The sequence below is a fragment of the Carcharodon carcharias genome, chromosome 2 (genome assembly GCF_017639515.1).
Source record: "Carcharodon carcharias isolate sCarCar2 chromosome 2, sCarCar2.pri, whole genome shotgun sequence".
NCBI classification, from domain to species: Eukaryota; Metazoa; Chordata; class Chondrichthyes; order Lamniformes; family Lamnidae; genus Carcharodon; species Carcharodon carcharias.
The window spans coordinates 206,478,131-206,498,448 of NC_054468.1; the positions used below are offsets into that span (position 1 = coordinate 206,478,131).

Here is a 20,318-nt window from a genome sequence, read left to right on the forward strand (position 1 = left end):
AGCACCAACCTGAATACTGGATAAACCCTTTTTCAATACGTAGTTTTTTTCAACTTTTTTCACCTTATTAGCCATGAGCCTGCTTCTGACTAGGGGTGGTGTAGCTGGCTTCTTCGACAACTCAACTTCTAGTGGGTGTTATAACCACTAGACTTTGCGATGATTATGTTTTAAACTGTCTTTTAATGAAAGGTAAAACAGAATGCCCTAGAATGGAGGGATGGTCTGAAGTTGGGCTGAACTGCCTGATGATAAGCCCATGTGACCTGGTTCCCATGGGGATGGAGGCTGAAGTCAAAACTTATTCAAAGTCAGGTGTGAGCTTTAACACCTGGACACAAAGGAAAAGGCAGCTGGCTTTACTGCTGCCGATTCACAGAGTCTTAGAGCCAGTCAGACTGAAAGCAGGTGCTGCGATGTCAGGTTCATCACCAAGTGAAGTGCTGGTGAGGACAGAACCCCTTTTCAAAGGAATGAAGCTTGTTGAGGAGAGTTGGAAACCAAAAGATCACCAGAGTGAGTGGGTGGGTGCCTTGCTGCTGAAAGTCCATTCAACTATGCTCAGAAGATTGAGTGAAGGATACTTTGATTAAAAGGACACTGGAGGCTTCACTGGGATGGAGCAGGGAGAAAAGAGCCCTTTGAATTGTCGGGAGACATTCAGAACTTCAAATATAAGACTGCATAACTGCTGAGAGTGTGCCATAATGTATAAATGTGGCATGGGGTTTTTTGTTGTGTTAGGAAGTTACTGGGGGACACCTTTTTTGTAGTTTAGTGCATTAGCTGCTTACTAAGTAATGTTTAGTAGATTTTTGTTTTAGTTGGCTTGTTAAGTAAAAGTCTTGAAACATGAAATGTTGTGCGATTCTTATCTCTTTCTAAAGGTTATTGGCCTATAGAGAACATAACATGGGGGTTAAGATGGTGAAGTAATGTTTTTTTGTCCTGCACACTCTATCCTACAAACAATCTGCGAGACACCTTTCTCAGTATCATAATAGATCTTTTTAACTCACTTTACGGATGTTGGGATAGATTCCGGCTGATATTCCTTTATTTTCTCTGACTGGACAGTATTAAATCCAAGATATGCTGACACCCTCTTCCAAATCACATTGCCACTGTGAATGGCAGGTCAAGGACAAGCTAGCTGCAAGTTATCACTAGACTATACTAGGAGTATCATTAGTATCAAAGTGAGTTGATAAGTGTGCATTGTTGAGGAAGATGTTATTGGGAGGGGTCAGGAGTGGTAAGAAAAAGGGATGAATGCTTTGTAACTGAATATCAGTGGGATAATTTTATCAAATTACTATCTGTTCGATTTATATGCAGGTCTTGAAGCTGGCAAGACTGTGAAGCTAGAGTCAAATGCTCAATTGGGTTATTATTTCCGTGTCACCTGCAAGGAGGAGAAGGCCCTTCGTAACAATAAGAAATTTAACACCATAGATATCCAGAAGAATGGAGTTCGATTCACTAACAGGTTAGAATTCTGTTTCTTCCCATTTATTGTCATAGTCAGTAGCTTGGAGGGTTATCATTAAAGCCAGTTGTACTGGATGGATATCCAAAACTTCATTTTCCATCTCTGTTCTGGGAATGTTGACATTGATTTGAAGGTTACATTGTGTCAAGTTCAATACTGTGGCATATGTTACAGATATTTGTAAACATGTATTTCTTTGTGGTGTTTTTAAAAACTTTTTATGGAAGCTGGCCGGGAACTTTATACATGGAAGTCAAGATTCTTTCAAAGGATTTATGTACATTTCCTGGGTTTTATTTCTGCTTAGACCCAATTGGAGTATGCAAGGACCTTGCACTAAGAATACTAGCTTTTAATAAAGAATGTCAGCCTGTTGTTGCACAAATAAAAACAGTTGCTCAAATACATTTCCATTAAGGAACTGAGCCATCCAGACCAGGTTTGATCTGTCATCTTGTGCTGCATTAACTGATCTTAACCACAGTTGCAGCCTGCATATTGTGGTTGTCCTTGCTGCTCCTGGGTTATGAGAAGAAAGGGTGTGTGGGGAGAGAAAAAAGGGTGTGTGGGAAGAGGAAGAGCAGATCATCCAAACAAGGGCTCCTGCTCCTGATTGTTGCTGGAAATCATGGGGTCATTGGTTTAGCTGTGTTTCACAAATGCATTCTCCATGGCTGTCCTCCATTTCTCCATATCCTTCAGTAAGGTTGACAATTATCATGACACCATGGTCCAATTGTAGCTAACTCTAAACAGCACATGCTCCACTGACTTCTGTCCACACAGTGACTTGGCACGCTCCAAGGCACGACATGATCCTTGACATCCTTTTTCCTCTTGGTAGTGTTATCTGTAAGCATGGCATGAACCTCCATCTCTCTCTTTTCATTCATCCTAGGTTGCATGGTTACAGCCTACTTGACATAATGGAATGGGTCAGTTCCCTGCTGTTAAGTATTGATAAGGCTTAGCTTGTCATCACAAGGGACATTTACCAGTGTCCTCTTGGGTGACCTCTTGGACTCACATTGTGCAAACTCCAACTCTTCCAGAAACCCACTGGCTGCATCCTAGCTTGCATAAAACTTGCTCACCTTTATCACTGTGGACATCAAATGGTGCATCCTTCCCCGCCTTGAACTTTGATTTCAAAATCTTTCCTGTTTGTGGCCTTGTCCACTCTACCTCTGCAGCCTCTTGCAGCCCTATATTCCAGTTCACATCTCTGCTTTTGAGTTTGGAGTAGAATGAAACACTCCCTCCCTCCAGGCTTTATTAGTGCCATACTGTCTGCGTTTGTACTCCTGCGTTCAGGAATTCTATGTCTAAATTAGTTTGTGTTACTGCATCTTTCCCTGTGTCCTCTGGGGCTTGGTTGGGGGATGGTGCAGGGGTTCTGTGTACCATACTTTGAGCTTCAGCAAGTGAATGTATAATTTCCTGTGTGTAATTTTGGAGCAGAACAGGTCAAAAATTAAAATTAATCTGTAGTCAATCTTGCTGCTGTAGGAACTGCTATTGCAGTTGGGACTGGAAACTTAGAATTGGGGCACAATTTCACGGATTGCTGCTTCAATATTAATGTACTATTAGTCTACAGAATGTAATATTTAATTAGATAATAGTTTGGGAAATCGAATGCAGAGCATTAGGATGAATTAAGTAAACTGTGTTGGAGCAGGGCCAGAATATACCTCACAAAATAGGCATGTGCAAGATCAAAAGGACCATTGAGGCCTGTTTAGCAGCTCCCAGTGTCCAGAAAATATCCTTTCCCTTGATACATTTAAATCCCTGTCGAGCTTTTCTCTAGATACTCTTCCACTGAACGAATTTGCTGATTCAGCCAGTTTCCCTGCATCCTCTTGACGGTCTGTTCAGTTCAATCAATGCTGTGCATGTTGTTTTCCATCCTGTCTTTATTAAGTTTGAGATTCTTGTTGTACAATTTGACTGTTGAATTGTGACCTTGTACAAAAGATTACTTAACCTTACTGCACACACATTTGGAAGGGCTGTGTCCTAAACGTACTATCCCCCATGCCTAATATCTTGGTGTGCAATCACGAACACTGCACCAAGCTGGGAGAACAAAATTGGAATATTGCCCCTACTTCCTCTCCCTGCAGTGATGCAGTGCATGACACATAACCATTTTGAGCTCTGCTTGCCAAGTGCAAAGCTGCAACATTGATATAAGCGATGCATTTTAACAGAAACGTAAGGCTGCTTGGCTCCTGGTACTGAATTTGCAAAAATGAACACACATCTTCCTTCTTTGCAGTAAGCTGACTTCCTACAATGAGGACTACATGAAGAGTAGGGAGGAATACGAAGAAGCTCAGAATGCGATTGTTAAAGAAATCATTAATATCTCTGCAGGTAAGATGTTATGGAATAAATTGCTCTGCATGTTAGTAACTTCAGATGAGGCATTGAACAGAGAGCCTGCTGATCTGTTCATTTGAATGTTGTAATGATATCATTCCATAATTTGGAAGAAGTGTGCACAGTTCTTATCCTCCTGGTGTCTTGACCAGCATTCCACCTTTAAAGAACACCATCAAAAAAATACCCGACTCTGTCCTTCTGGTTATTGGCAGTTGCCTCCAAAGCAGTTACTGCACTGGTTCATCATATGCAGCACCTTTGAGATATTTTAATCTGATGAGACATTCTGTAAATAAATATTATTTGCAAGTGTGGTTAGAGTAGGTTAGAATAGGCCAATGATGGAGTTTGGACTCACCCTCCGGGAGCGGAGACAGCCAGACCTGCGAGAGACACCTCTACTTGGGCAGTGGACTGAATTTGGAAAAAAAAATCCAGGAATGACATCACAGGAAAACTAAGTTCATTGGTTGGTGAGAATCTGCTGTTAGGGAGTGTTTAAATAGCTTAAAACAAGAAAAAACGTATTATTTATAAAAAAAGTAGCTACTTGGTTTTCAGTAAGGAACACTAGCAATAGGGAAGTAAAGTTAAATAAAGTAAACCAAAGTAAGAAAAAGTTAGTGTAAGTGTAGTAAAGTTAAGTTACTAGTAATTTATTCCAGTCATTCTACTTAAGTGTAATAAATAGTCTTTAGAGTTACGGGATGTCAGGTCAGCTCGGCCAAGTGGACCATATGTGGTATATGTCCCTGACAAACACATCTGTGGAAAGTGTCACCAGCTGCACAAGCTTGAGCTCCGGGTTTTGGAACTTGAGTGGCAGCTGGATTCACTGTTGTGCATCCATGAGGCAGAGGACTAAATGGATAGTGCGTTTAGGGAGGCGGTCAGACTGCAGGTCAGAAGCGTACAGCCAGAGGGGTAATGGGTGACCGCCAGGCAGGCTAAGAGAACCAGGTATGTAGTGAAGGAGCCCCATGAGTCTCTTCTGCTTGCTAATCAGTTTTCCATTTTGGATGCTGATGAGGGCCATGTTTCCTCTGGGGAGTGCAGCCAGAGCCAAGCTTTTGGCACCATGAGCGGCTTAGCTGTACAGAGGGGGAGGAAGAAGAATGGAAGGGTAGTATTGATAGGGGACTCCATAGTCAGGGGGAGATCAGACAGGCATTTCTGCAGCAGTAAACGTGACTCCAGGATGGTGTGTTGCCTCTCTGGTGCCAGAGTCAAGGATGTCATGGAGTGGCGGCAGGACATCCTTCGAAGCAGGGGGATCAGCTAGAAGTTATGGCCCACATTGGTACCAATGACATAGGTAGGAAGAGGGATGAAGTCCTGAAAGCAGATTTCAGGGAGTTAAGGGAATGAAAAAGCAGGACCTCGAGCAGTAATCTCAGGATTACTCCCAGTGCAATGTGCTAGTGAGCAGAGGAATAGGAGAATTGATCGATTAAATACATGGCTGGAAAAACTGGTGCAGGAGGGAGGCCATCAGATTTCTGAGGCATTGGGACTGGTTCTGGGGCAGGTGGTACCTGTACAAGCTGGACGGGTTACATCTTACCAGGACTGGGACTGATATACTCAGGGAGATTTTCTAGTGCTATTGGGTTGGGTTTAACCTAGCTTCTCAGGTGGATGGCAATCTGAGGGATGACCCAAATTGGAAGAAAGTAAAGTTGGTAATAGGAAGTAGTAGTGAGGCTGGAAGGCAGGAGAAACAAAACAGAGCATTTGAGTTTGCTTCGAATGTGGAATGATGTCAAAAAGCCAAAGTTAAGGGCACTCTACCCGAATGCGCACAGCATTTGCCATAAGGTAGATGATCTAAAGGCACAAATAGAGGCAAATGGGTATGATATAATTGCCATTACGGAAACACGGCTGCACGGTGACCAGGACTGGGAACTGAATATTTAAGGATATTTAACGTTTAGGAGGGACAAACAAGAAGGGAAAAGAAGTGGAGTTGTGCTGATAAGGGATGGGATCAGTGAATTAGTAAGATTGAAGTTGAAGTTGAAAAAAGGAAATTATGACGGTATGAGGGACAAATTGGCTGAGGTGGATTGGGAAAATACATTAAAAGGTAGGATTTGTACATAGGCAATGGATAGTCTTCAAAGAACCATTATGTAGCTTAGACACCTATACATTCCTTCAAGGTGCAAAAACCCCCCAAAAAAGTCAGTTAACCGTGGCTGACAAAGGAAGTTAAGGATTGTATAAGATTAAAAGAAAAGGCTTATGAAGTTGCCAGAAGTAGTAGTAAACCTGAGGATTGGGAGGTTTTTAGAATACAGCATTTTAGACTACAGCAAAGGAAGACCAAGAAACTGGTAAAGAAAGGGGGAATAGAATACGAATGCAATCTAGCAAGAAACATAAAAACGGACTGTAAAAGCTTTTATAGCTATGTAAAAAGGAAGCGTTTGGCTAATACAAATGAGTGTCCATTACAGGCAGAGTCAGGAGAATTCATAATGGGGAATACAGAAATGACAGAGAAACTAAATGATTACTTTGTGTCTGTTTTCACTGGGGAAGATGCAGGAAATGTCCCAGTTTTAGAGATCCAAGGGACTAGGGAGAATGAGGAGTTGAAGGAACTTAGTATAAATAAGGTTGCATTGGAGAAATTAACGGGACTGAAAGTTGACCTGATATCCTTCACGAGTGTTGAAAGCGGTTGGTATAGAGATAGTGGATGCATTGTGATCACTTTCCAAAATTCTACAGATTCTGGAATGGCTCCTGAAGATTGGAAGGTAGTAAATGTCATCCCACTATTTAAGAAGGGAGGGAGAGAGAAAACAGGGAACTACGGACCTGTTAGCCTTACATCATTAGTAGGGAAAATGCTAGAATCTATTATAAAGGATCTGATAAATGGATACTTGGATAATCATGATCTGATTGGGCATTGTCAGCATGGATTTGTGAATGGAAAATCATGTTTGATACACTTGGAGTTTTTGAAGATGTTACTAACAAAATTGACCAAGGAGAATCGATGGACGTATTATACTTGGATTTTCAGAAGGCTTTTGATAAAGTACCCCATAGGAGGTTGATTAGCAAAATAAAAGCACATGGGATAAGAGGCAGTATACTGGCATGGATTAAGGATTGACTAACAGGCAGAAATCAGAGAGTAGGAATAAACAGATCATTCTTGGGTTGGCAGGCTGTGACTAGTGGGGTACCGCAAGGATCATTACTTGGTCCCCAGCTCTTCTCAATATATCTCAATGATTTGGATGTGGGGACCAAATGTAATATGTCCAAGTTTGCGGATAATGTAAAGCTGGGCAGGAATGTGTGTTGTGAGGAGGATGTAAAGTGGCTACAGGAGAATTTGGGCAGACTTGGTGAGTGGACAAGAACATGGCAGATGGAATATAATGTGGAAAAATGTGAGGTTATCCACTTTGGTAGAAGGAACAGACGTGCAGAGTATTTCCTAAATGGTAAGAGACTAGAAAGTGTAAATGCACAAAGGGATCTGGGTGTCCTTGTCCATAAGTCACTGAAAGCTAACACGTGGGTACAGCAGGCAATTAGGAAGGTAAATGGAATGTTAGTCTTTATCGCAAGAGGATTTGAGCACAGGAGTAGTGAAGTCTTGTCAATTGTACAGAAGCTTGGTTAGACTGCACCTGGAGTAGTGTGTGCAGTTTTGGTCCCCTTACCTCAGGATATTATAGCCATAGAAGGAGTGCAACAAAGGTTGACAAGACTTGTTCCAGGGATGGCGGGACTGTCTTATGAAAAGGGATTATGGAAACTGGGCCTGTATTCTCTAGAGTTTTGAAGAATGAGGTGATCTCATTGAAACCTACAAAATACTAAGGAATAGACAGAGTAGATGCAAGTAGGATGTTTCCCCTTGTTGGGGAGTCGAGAACCAAGGGACACAATTTCAAAATAAGGGGGAAGCCACTGAGGACTGAGATGAGGAGAAGTTTCTTTACTCAATTCTGAATCTTTTGGATTCTCTACCTCAGAGGACAATGAAAGCTCAATCATTGAATATGTTTAAGGTAGAGATTGATAGATTTCTGATTAACAATAACGTAAAGGATTATGGAGATAGTGTGGGTAAAAGGCATTGAAATGTTCAATCAGCCATCGTTGTATTGAATGGCAGAGCAGGCTCGATGGGCTGAATGGCCTTCTGTTCTTATTGTCAGTCTTGGTGACTGGAGACCCGCATTTGATATTCTGTATGATGTCAACAGGCATGGATCTATTGTGGTAGGAACCTTTGGCCACTTGCCATGTTAGTAAAGTTACTGTTAAACAGATTACATTTAGGTTGGGTAAGAAGTGAAACTTTAGTAATGCCCAAGAGGCATATCATTAGCTTTTAAGCAGGTTTTATTTTTAAAGGATAAAAGCTTGAATTATATTGTGCCCTAACTATACTAATGTTTGGTGGTCCTGGGCAGAAATCTCAATATCGTTGGAGCTGGTATAAGGGTTGATGTCCACGACTAAAATAAGCTTTTTAAGCTGCATCGCTGATGGCAGTACCCTCTTGGGCATCAATGTAAACCCTGCGTCAGAAGCAAAGGCAACCAGAAAAAAAATTGAAGCAACTGGGATGTATGGAGCTTCTCCAGCCTTGTGGGAAAATACTGGCAATGCACAAAATAAATTGTATGTGCAGCTTGTGTTTCCTTTTTACTGTTGTGCTGCAGTGAGGGACATTCATGCTGGTAAATGGAACATTTTCTGTTTCAAACTCTTGAGGCTCAATCTTGCAGACTCTGAAAGCTTTCAGGCGGCAACCATTTCTGGGTCCTGACCCCATTGGCTGCAGCAGCGGGACTTCAAGTGCAACCTTATGGGAGACAACCAAATAAGAACCAGTTCTGGAATAGCCATTCACTTAGGGGTAGCAGGTCAGCAGAAGAATTAGGAAAGCCATTCAGCACTCTCAACATGAGCAGCCTTCACTTTGCCTTTAATGGGAGTGCAGCTGCAGTAACTTGGACACGCGAGGGAGCAATGCAGAGAAAGGCTGAAGGTGCCCCAAGGCTTTTCTTTAACCCAAGCAGACACTGTGACAACAGAGAGATTTTTGGAATGTCAGACCTGAGCCCATGGATAACTGTAGACTTTCTGTTTTTGGCAAGTAAAGGTCAGATTGTATGCAACTGTCAAGCCATTGGAGGTGTTACATTGCTATTTTCCAATCCATTGGGACCATTCTAGAATCTATAATCACAACAAGTGTACTCATCACCTCTGCTTCCATCTCTTTGCTGCCATCTCTTTTAGAAAGCTAAGATGCAGGCCATCAGGCACAAGAGATTTGTAGGTTTTTAATCCCATTAGTTTCTCTAGTGATAAAATGCCCACCTGGTACAAATATGCAGTGCTGTGCTGAAGCTGGGGCTGAGGTACATTGTACCTCCAGAAAGGAGAGAGGGCAAGAGAAAACAAGAAACAACAGTCCAGTTAGCCTGATATTAGTCCAGGAAGATGCTAGAATCTATTATAAACTAAGCCTTAACAATGCAATTAGAAAATCATAGTATGATCAGACAGAATCAGCATGGTTTTACAAAAGGAAATTCATGTCTAACATTTTTTTGAGGATTGTCTAGTAGGATAGATAAAGAGGACCCAGTAGATGTATTTTTAGATTTCTAGAAGACATGCAACAAGTAAAGCTTATTATGCAAGCAAGGGCTCATGGAATTGGGGTAATAAATTAGCATCATTAGAGGAATTTTTGCGGATAGAAAGCAGAGAATAGGAGTAAATGGGGCATTTTCAAGTTGGCACAGTAGCCGCTGGTGCTGCAAGGATCAGTGCTTGGGCCTCTACTGCGATGAAATCGCGATGAGTCACACTTGGATGACACAGTTCCAGAAATGTTGAAGTTGTCAACTATTCCCACCGGCAGAGTAGCAAATCCCTTAGAATGATGCCCACAATAAGCTGAAATTTCACTTTGGTAACTCTGGATTAACCAAACTTGCCTAAGCTTGTCATATGACCGCGCTGACCAGTCAGTGTGGAGTTAGACCACACGAGCATGAAATCGAGTGCTGGGCAAGCTATCATTCGACATCAAGGCCTCCCTGTGAACTTCAAAACCTGCGAATATGGCTAAATCTGTGAGAAAGTTAAGAGTTGTTGATTGGTGCGAAGGTGAAGGCATTTGAACCTGTTGTTTCTGACAGACCGCATTTGTAGACATATCGGGTTACTTGAGATGCATTCATGTGGGATTGGGACCACCCCAGCTATTACAAAGCTCTGTTTAACACAGATTTGGGGGTGGAGCTCCTGGGATATAACTCATTGAGATTTTACCTTATTTACACCCTATGTTAATGACTTGGATGATGATGCTGGGAGTAACGTTATCGAAGACTGATAACAATACAAAACAATGTGGAACAGTGAGCTGTGACATGGACATGAGACTGCAGAGGGATATAATCAGATTAAGTCATTGGGCAATAACATGGCAGGTGGAGTGTACTGTGGGAAAATTTGAAGTTATTTACTTTGGTAATAAATATGAAGACAGGACATTATTTCAAAAGGTGAGAACCATTTAAATGTTGATGTTCTGCAAGATTTAAGTGTCCTTGTACACACAAAGTTAGCATGCAAGTCTAGCAAGCAATTAGGAAGGGATGGCATGCTGGCTGTCCTTTATTTCAGGAGGATTGAAATACAGTAGTAGGAAGCCTTGCTACAATTTGTACAGGGCTTTGGTGAGAATACATCTGGAGTACTATGCACAGTTTAGGTCTCCTTATCCGAAGAAAGATATACTTGCCTTTGAGGTGGTGCAACAATGATTCACTAGATTGATTTCTTTGATGGAAGGATTGTCCTTTGATGAGAGGTTGAGTAGATTGGGTTTATCCTCTCTGGAGTTTAGAAGAATAAGATGTGACCTCATGAAATGTATAGATGCTGAGAATCTTGACAGGATAGATGTTGAGAGGTTGTTTCCCCAGGCTGAAGAGTCTGGAATTAAGGTGCATAGTCTGAGGGTAAGTATTCAATCATTTAAAATTGAGACGAGAAATTTCTTCACTCGGGGTATGAATGTTTGAAGCTCTCTGCCCTGGATGGTTGTTGGATGCTCCGTTGCTGAGCACCTTCAAGGCTGAGATAGGTCGATAGATCTTTGGACTTAGGGAAACCAACAATTATAGAGATCAAGCTAGATTTGATCCCAGAGATTGCTGCACCACACAATTCCTTGCAATTTGTTTGGAAGCACTGCAGTAGCGAGGCTGGGACCTGGCAAGAGGAAGCCCCTTCAGGAATTGGTTTTCCATTTATAACCAGAACATTAATCTATAGAATTTGATCAACTTTAATTAGATAACGGGAGACTCCAGCTAGTAATTGACCTTAAGGATTTTTACATCTGAATGATTTGTATCTAGTAAATAAATCTTCCTACTGAAAGTACAAATGAGATGCTGTAAATGACATCTCTAGTACCACTATGTAATCAGAGCAGCCCATAGTGTTTTGATATGCTATAACCTTTTACTGTAGCTTTGTAGGTTGTTGCAAGAATTTGTTATTGCCCTATATTCTAAATTGTTTGAACATCAGAACTATATTGCAGAAAATACCCAGTTTTATGCCATCTTCAATTTTGTTGGTAGTTAGTATGGTCCTAAAATTAAAAAAAAACTCATTCATTATGGTTAATTGCACAATGTTGTTGGAGATCGAGGGAGGCTGTTGTGATGTTGTCAGAGTAGATTAATGTTGAGTTATTCACCAAGGGTATAGTAAAGCAATTGCATTTTCAAACAGAATTATGAAAGTTTTAAGTGCCCACACAATTTAATATCCAATTGCTTATGAACTAATCTCTGAGCTTGCTAACAGTGGGCATGCACATGTGATGATAACTTGAGCAAGACCTCATCATAATATGATGATATAAATTCAGCACAGCAGAACAAGTGGGTGGCTTCAGTCAGACTTCCAGACTGAGAGTAAGTTTTCCAGGCTGTCTTGGTTCAGTTGCATTGAGATTAATTTATTTGAAAATGCCTTTTTTTATTTGTACTTAATTTTTTTTTAATGGGAAATTTTATTCTTTTCAGAGAAATCTTTACTGTGTTTATGTTCTAAAATTAAGATGTCATTGTTATAGCATTCTTAACTAAAATAATGGGAATGGATTGATGATATTATTGAGAAACCTGAATTTATCATTTTTATTTTTGATTTCAGTCTTTACTTGTTTCCTGTCAGTCTTTACTTGTAGAATAGTTGGGGACTCATAAATTTCACTATGATGATGACAGATGGAGTGTCTGCTAAAAGACATGGATCCTGGAATGAATATTGAGTATTGCACTTTTTTTAAGTGAGGTTTTGCGATTAAGGCATGGTTAGAACAGCTTGTTCAGCTACAATACAGTGGTTTTCTGATCTGTCTTTGAGAGAGAGAGATACATTTTAATTTCTAGTTTAAAAGATGCTTTAAAAATGTTAGTGATCTACAGCTGTGCTACTTTACTGTTTCGCAGCTTAGTGGTGATGATTCCTGGTTGTTAAATTCAGCCTCTGTTTACTTCCCTTTTTGGAGGGGAAATAAATTGTCAGCATGCCATTATCAGCATTAAGTGCTCCAAGTCAGGTACAACATTAATTATAGAGCAAGGTTCCTTCTACTCTGCCACACAATAATATGCTGTACCAGCAACCTCTATTAGAGTTCTCCTATTGGGTAATTGGACAGTTTCCCTTCTTACATCAGCCTTCCTTATGGCCTTTCTGAGTAAGAATGCCAGTTGGTGCTGGATTGGGAACATTGCCTATTGAGAGCACAATTGAATCTGCTACGGCTTAATTTCACTGACAACCCTGACAGCTGTCAGAGGGAGGAGACTTTCATTTCCTCAGTATGGGCTGAATTCACATCCAGGTACTAGAGGTGAAAGGGGTGTGCCAGCTAGTCCTCTATTCAGTTTCCCAAAACAATGCAAAAGATTATAAGATAATAAATTGATAGCTGTAGAATTTAAAACTACTACAGGCAGTTCCTTTTCTCCTTGAGCTGTGGTATTTAACTTTTGGAATAACTCTAGCCAATTTGTTTTATCCATTGCCTACCTGTTCATTTTAAACTATTGTAATGGAGTGGGCATTTGGGGAGGTGCGTGAAATTACATTTAAGTTAGGCCTATTTTTACGTGACACCCTTAGTCCATCATCTTTGCTTACCCCCAACATCTACCAACAATATCTCATCTGACAATATATACCAAAATTCTCACTTCAGCTGCAACCCAACTTTGGAATGGCAGTAACTAACTGTGCTACTGGTTGTTCTTCTGAAGGTCAAGTGAACATAGATGCAAGTGAAATGCTCATACTTTTATGCTCTGTTGAAAACTTCAGAGCCCCCATCTGGGCAAAATCAGACAAGGGAGGCAGTATAAAGAGTCTCCATTTACCTCCCCAACCCTGGTCTGCTACCTCACCGACCCTTGCTTCTTCCTTATCGTGTTCTCATCATAAACCTGCTCTTGTGAACAGGCAGGCACCCTCGAGGGAGATGAGATTCTGTTTAAAACATGCAGATGGAGTTTGATGTTATCATGACCTGATCTGCATTATCAGTCAGAGACCTGAGTAGAGGGTGGGGGCCAGTGTCAGTTTACCCATCAGGCAAAATTGGCTGGGAATCGGGTCCTAGGCCAGAAGGTAAGTTGCAAATTTATTGCTCAGATTATCTTGAGGCATGAGTGCTATTCCACCTCACCGCCAGCACCCCTCCCACCCTGTTCACCATACCACCTGCGCAACCACCCCCCCTCCATCTCCCTGAAGGCTGTCAATCTGACAGGAGACTGTAACATTTTATTTAATTGAGGCCTTGTTATTAATATCAGCAGGGCCCCCATGTCCTTTGACTTGCCAGGTTTTTGACATGCTTCCCCCACACCCTTGCCACCTCCGCATTTAATATCGGAGCCCACATAACTACAGTTCCTTTGCTCTGAAACCTTAGTGACAATGCTGACCTGTATCAGGTATCTTTTTCCTGCACTTACAGGATACGTGGAACCTCAACAGACTCTAAATGATGTGATTGCTCAACTGGATGCAGTAGTGAGTTTTGCCCATGTAGCTAATGGGGCGCCTGTGCCATATGTGCGGCCTATGATCCTTGAGAAGGGCAACGGTCGGATTATCCTGAAAGCTTCTAGGCATCCTTGCATCGAGGTCCAAGATGACATGGCCTTCATACCCAATGATGTTACTTTTGAGAGAGATAAACAAATGTTCCACATAATAACAGGTAAGTGTTGGTGTTTTTACTAGAGAAATTACTAATTAAAGGATAAGATAGAAGGAAATTAATTATTATCTAACATATTTGAGGATTTTGATGAATATTACCCTACTTTGACCATCTCTTAATCTTTGAAGATTTGCTTGGGATCATTTAATGGTAGCTGTCCTAAAAAAGTAGGTCATTAACGTTGTTTGCAAAAACTTTAATATCTTGGTGTTCAACCAGGTTTAAAAATGATTGAAACTCCTTCAGAATACTACGTACCTTAGAGAGTCCCAAGCTTGGAGGGTGAGACAAAGAGGTTATCTGGGCTGGTGACATGAACAGAATGCACTGGCTTAAATGAACAAGTATGAGAGCTATTGATAACTGCCTTGTATACCCAGAGGTGATGCATATGTGTTGATCCTGGTTTAATTTGGCATTTTTGATTTTTTATTGATTTCTAGTAGAGGGCGCCCAACCTATCACAGCTGAGCATTTGTATAATGCTGGCTTTATACCTCATGCTTTGTTAAAATAGTATGCTGGAAACAAAATTTGGCTTTACTTCATAGGACACTAGCTTACCGTAGATGTGAGATTCAACTCAATGTCATTTGCACTCATTAATGTAAGGCAGTACAAACCACAGGGAACAGATGCTGACAGCGACCTGGGAAAAATGCTAATCTGTAAATCTGTTATCTGGTTAAAGGCTACTGTTTCTGTCATGTAACCGTAAAGGAAATAATCCAATGCACTGTAGGCCAGCATCCAATGCACTGTAGGCCAGCATCCAATGCTAAAAACATACCATAAAGGGAGAGCGCTACAGGGAGCTTGTGACCCACAGTCAAGAGGATTGCCCGGTTATCTATAAACATCCATGTGTCTGGTTTAATTCAAAGATCATTGAATTATCACATGCTCTACCTGAGCAAGCTGTTGACCTAGATCACTGAACGTTGTTTCCCACTATTCTTGATGGTACTCATTCTCCTTGGGAAGACAAAATCCTGCCTCCCCTGATTTTTGCTATCGTGCACCAGTTGTGGCTCAGTGGTAGCACTTTTGTCTCTTGATTCACAAGGTTCCGGGCTCACGTCCCACTCCAGGGCTTGAGCGCAAAGATCAAGGCTGATAGTCCAATGCAGCACTGAGGGAGTGCTGCACTGGCAGAGGTGCCGTCTTTCGATGAGATGTTAAACTGAGTCCCGAATATTTGTTTGATTAGATGTAAAAGATCCTGTGGCGCTATTTCAAAGGAGAACAGCAGAGTTATCCTCACTGTCCTGGCCAATATTTATCCCTCAATCAAAATCAGAAAAAAAAAATTCTGTTTGTTGGAGTTTGCTGTGCACTTCTTAGATTACAACTATGATTACGTTTGGGAAAGAAAGTACTTCATTGACGGTAAAGCATTTGATACATACAGTGATTGTAAAAAGCATTATATAAATGAAGGTCTTTCTTTATGTGCACAACGAGTTGCCATTTTTAGGTCTCGGTTTTGAATTCATACCCCCTCCCCACTTGTGGAGAGGCTGAACGAGCTTGAATGGCTCTGCTGAGAATGGTCAAAGATTGTCTCAAACTACGTCTTGCCTGAAAGATTGCTTGCCCATCCTTTCTGATGCATTATAAGGGCTATGTGACTTGTACTGGAAATGTGCGATTGGAGAAAGACTGTTGTTGCAGGGAGTTTTAGTGGTTGTGTAGTAGTTGAAGGTTTCAGATAAACAACTCAAAATATAGTTGTTTACTGTATGCAAACACTATTATGGAACAGAAATGCTGTAACAACCACCAGCAGTGAGCTTTGAAGAGAAAATCTCTGAAGGGAGGCTTACGGAAAAAAATGCTCTATCTGAAAATGTTCCTCAGAAAGAAAGGGAGTGTAGATGGAACGCCAACCTCCACTGGAGGTTCAGCCCACCAAACAAAGCCTGGAAACCTCTTCCTTAATGAAAATATTTACTGATTGAGGATGTCTATTATAGACTTCAATTCTCCTTTTTTCTGTTTGGATGAGGAAGGAGGGCTCCCCACATCAGTACAGCTAATATCGAGAAACCATTTAAACAATTGCAACAACAGGTTTCTACCTTCTTAGAATTCTGAGCGGTGCTGATTGCAGTCAAATGTGATTCACTGTGCTGATGTTGTAAACTCCTTTTAATGATGCTAATGTAGTTTCTACTTCTCTCAACCTGCATTTTATAGGTCCAAACATGGGTGGTAAATCAACATATATCCGGCAGACTGGCGTGGTGGTTCTGATGGCCCAGATTGGTTGTTTTGTACCCTGTGACTCTGCAGAAATCAGTATTGTAGACTGCATTCTTGCTCGAGTTGGTGCTGGTGACAGTCAGCTCAAAGGTGTTTCAACCTTCATGGCAGAAATGTTGGAGACTGCAGCTATTTTGAGGTAGTGTTCCTAACACCGTCTCACCTCCTGAAAATGGAGTATTCCATAGGTGAAGCTTTGCATTCTCTATTTTACTGCCTGCAGTAAAAATTGTTTTATGTCAAGAGCACCTCTAAAGCTGATGGAGAGATTGTGGAAACAAAGATGCATCTGTATCTGTTGGCTTTAAAAGTGCTTATCCCCAGGCCTTAACCCTCCTTTCAGTGTAATCTAGCTCATATCACTTTTGGAGCTGTGCTTTACCTAAATCCTTTTGTCCTGTAGAAAGTGTGCTAGATTAAGGTACTACTGAACAAGGTATTGTATCTCCATTCAGTCCATCAGCAAAGTGGCCTAGAGGGATAGGTGTTTGACTAATAGGAACTTTAAGCATGTGCTAAGTCAATAGGTCATTTACGTGAATTTAATTGTAATTTATAATGGAGAATATTTGCACATAAACCCCAAATCATTGAACGAAATGAATCTTTTACACTTCACTGTCCCAAATAGAAGTTATATAGCTTCTACTAGGGGCTGTGAAAAGAATATTGAACATATATAATTTTCACTGGACTTTTTGTTAATTAAGTATGGGTGTGTTCGAATTTTGGGAAGAAGCATGCATGTTACAGGAAGTTGTGCACCATTAAAAATTTATTACATTGGAAGCACTAATTACTGACTTTTTGGTGCATTTGGATGACTTCCATGTGACTGTTAATCCACTATAACAAATTAGATTTTTGTAGTGTTTTTCTTTCATGAAACGTCACAAGACATCTAAAGATATCAAAAGCAAAGTATTGTAGATTCTGGAAATCTGAAATTAAAACAGAACATTGGAAATAGTCAACAAGTCAGGCAGCATCTGTGGAGCTAACATTTCAGATTAGTGATCTTTTGTCAAAACTGGAAAAAGTCAGAAATGTAACAGGTTTTAAGCAAGTACAAAAGTAAGGAAAAGGGGTGGGGGAGGGAAGGCAAGGACAAAAGGGAAGATCTGTGATTGGGTGGAAGGCAAGACAGATTAAATGACAGAATGGGTGATGGTGCAAAGCAAAGGAAATGATAACAGAATGAGTAAAGAAACAAAAGATGGGTATAAATGAGCTGTGAATGGGAATATCAGAATCACCACCAGTTGTTGTTAGAAAAAAGGGGGCAAAGGTTATGATCTGAAATTGTTGAACTCAATGTTGAGTACAGAAGGCTGTATAGTCCATAATCAAAAGATGAGATGCTGTAACTTGAGGTTACATTGAGGTTCCTTGGAACAGTGTAGGAGGTCAAGGACAGTTGGAGCAAGGTGGAGAATTAAAAGGACAGGTGACCAGAAGACATGCTTGTAACTGAATGACAACTTTGCAAAAAAATCTCCATTCAGTTGCATTTGGTCTCCCAATGTAGAGATAATTACATTTTTGACTTGAAGATATCAGTTTTGTCAATTTTATTAGGGAACTGTGTTGTGCAGTATTTCACCTTTAGAACCTGAGTTAAAGTCAGCTTAGATTGATGAATGAAAGCCCTCTACCTTTAGGCTGTAGAGATCTTATGTCACAAATTTGGATTTGTTCCTAGTGGATGTGGACTTCCAGCTTAATTTGGATATTAATTGGCCATCTTTTGAGAGGTTGCAGGTTGGCTGTTGTGTGGGGAACGACTGGTTGTGTGCGGGAGCACTTTTGACTGAGCTTGGCGAATTTGTTGGCAATAACGAGCCACTCCCTGACTTGCAAACAAATTGGAAATGTATCATACATTTCTTGTTTGGTAGAACAAGGAACAGTTTGGTATATTCACAGTAATTGTCCAGTTGGATGATTATTTTCTGACAGAGTTGCTGCTACAACCCATGCCAGCTCCCTATTGCTGTAATCTTTTCAGCTGGTGCGCACTGCCCCCTTCACCTGGGTGCGCACCGGTCCCCTCGGCAGTCCCCTGACTTTTGTCAGCATTGAGAAAGAAGTTATTCATTTGAATCCTTTGTCAGTAAATACTTAGGTTCTTGTGGTGAAATGGCAGATTATTTTTCTATATTTGTAGACATAACACTATGAAATAGATCTGAACAAGCAAATTATATAACCCTTAAAAATGTTACTTATTTGGATAAAATTTCATTGCTAAATGCCCATGATTAGTGCCACAATTCACTCTTGTATATAGCTGCATTGGGGCCTGCAGCAGCCTCTGAATTTATTATTTTGTAGATGTTCAAAGAGATTTTGTAGACTTTGGACCCCCTGGAAAGATTCAGTTTGTGTTTGGGCTCAAAGAAAGGGGAGTAAGAGTATTGCAACATCCTGCACTGATTGTTCTGTATTTACAACTTCCTTCAAAGTAAAAATTTACTTTATACACAAGAACTGTACCCATGTACATTAATGGGTGAAGGTGCAGGTATGCTTGTTTACTTGGTAAACAGTTCTTTTAACTAGTCCTAGTACCACCTGTCGTCCTCCCTGTGTGATAATTTAAGTACTCTCATTGTGTCTGCATCTAACATATAAGTGTAGCTGATATGGACAGATACTACAGGGATTTGATAATAAGATTTTCATTTTTGACATCTAATTTGACCTATGAATCTTATTTTGTGTAGGATGTCTCACATTTGAATCCCCATGCTGTGAAAGGGAGGACTTCTTAAGAACATAAGAAATAGGGGCAGGAGTAGACTACATGGCCCCTCGAGCCTCCTCTACCATTCAGCATGATTACAGCTGATCTTCTGCCTCAACCGCACTTTCCTGTCTGCTCCCCAAATCCCTTGGTTTCCTGAGAGACCAAAAATCTATCTATCTCAGCCTTGAATATAATCAACCCTCTGAGGTAGAGAATTCCAAAAATTCACAACCCTTTGAGTGAGGAAATTTCTCTTCACCTTAGCCCTAAACTCTTATATTGAGACTGTGCTCCCATATTCTAGATTCCCCAGCCAGGGGAAACAATCCCTCAGCATCAACCCTGTCAAACCCCTTCAGAATCTTGTATGTTTCAATGAGATCGCCTCTCATTCTTCTTAACTCCACAGAATATAGGCCCAATTTACTCAGCCTCTCTTTGTAGCCTCAGCCTCTCTTATCCCAGAAACTAATTTAGTTAACCTTCACTCGACTGCCTCCAATGCAAATAAATCCTTCTTTAACTATGGAGCCCTAAACTGTATGCAGTACTCCAGGCAGGTCTCTTCAAAGTCCTGTATAATTGTAGCAAGACTTCCTTATTCTTGTACTCCAATCCCTTGCAATAAGGCCAACATGCCATTTATGACCACATGAATTAGGAGCAGGAGTAGGCCATTCGGCCCTTCGAGTCTGCTCAATCATTCAATAAGATCATGGCTGATTTGATTGTGGGAACAACTCCATTTTCCGCCCACTCCCGATAACCTTAAATTATTGACTAACAAGGGAGTCGGTCTACCTCTGCCTTAAAAATATTCAATGACCCTGCCTCTTCCACTCTCCAGGGAAGAGAGTTCCAAAGATTCACGACTCTGAGAGAAAAAAATCCTTCCTTCCTCCGTCTTAAATAGGAGACCCCTTATTTTTAAGCTGTGTCCCCTAGTTCTAGTCTCTCCCACAAGGGGAAACATCCTTTCGGCACCCACTGTCAGGTCCCCTCAGAATCTTATGTTTCAATAAGATCACCTCTGAATCTTCTAAACTCCAATGGATACAGGCCCATCCTTTCCTCATGAGGTAATACCCTCATCCCAGACATCAGCC

General features: G+C 41.0%; 1 protein-coding gene across 1 annotated transcript in view; it reads left to right on the forward strand.

Annotated features, from left to right (window-relative positions):
• Nucleotides 1–20,318, forward strand: part of msh2 (mutS homolog 2 (E. coli)) — a 77,670-nt gene that overhangs the window by 43,723 nt on the left and 13,629 nt on the right. Inside the window, exons 10-13 of the mRNA XM_041181846.1 lie at nt 1,339–1,489; nt 3,777–3,874; nt 13,950–14,195; nt 16,398–16,602. Of these exons, the coding sequence (XP_041037780.1) occupies nt 1,339–1,489; nt 3,777–3,874; nt 13,950–14,195; nt 16,398–16,602 (700 nt within the window). The remainder of the gene's footprint in view (nt 1–1,338; nt 1,490–3,776; nt 3,875–13,949; nt 14,196–16,397; nt 16,603–20,318) is intronic.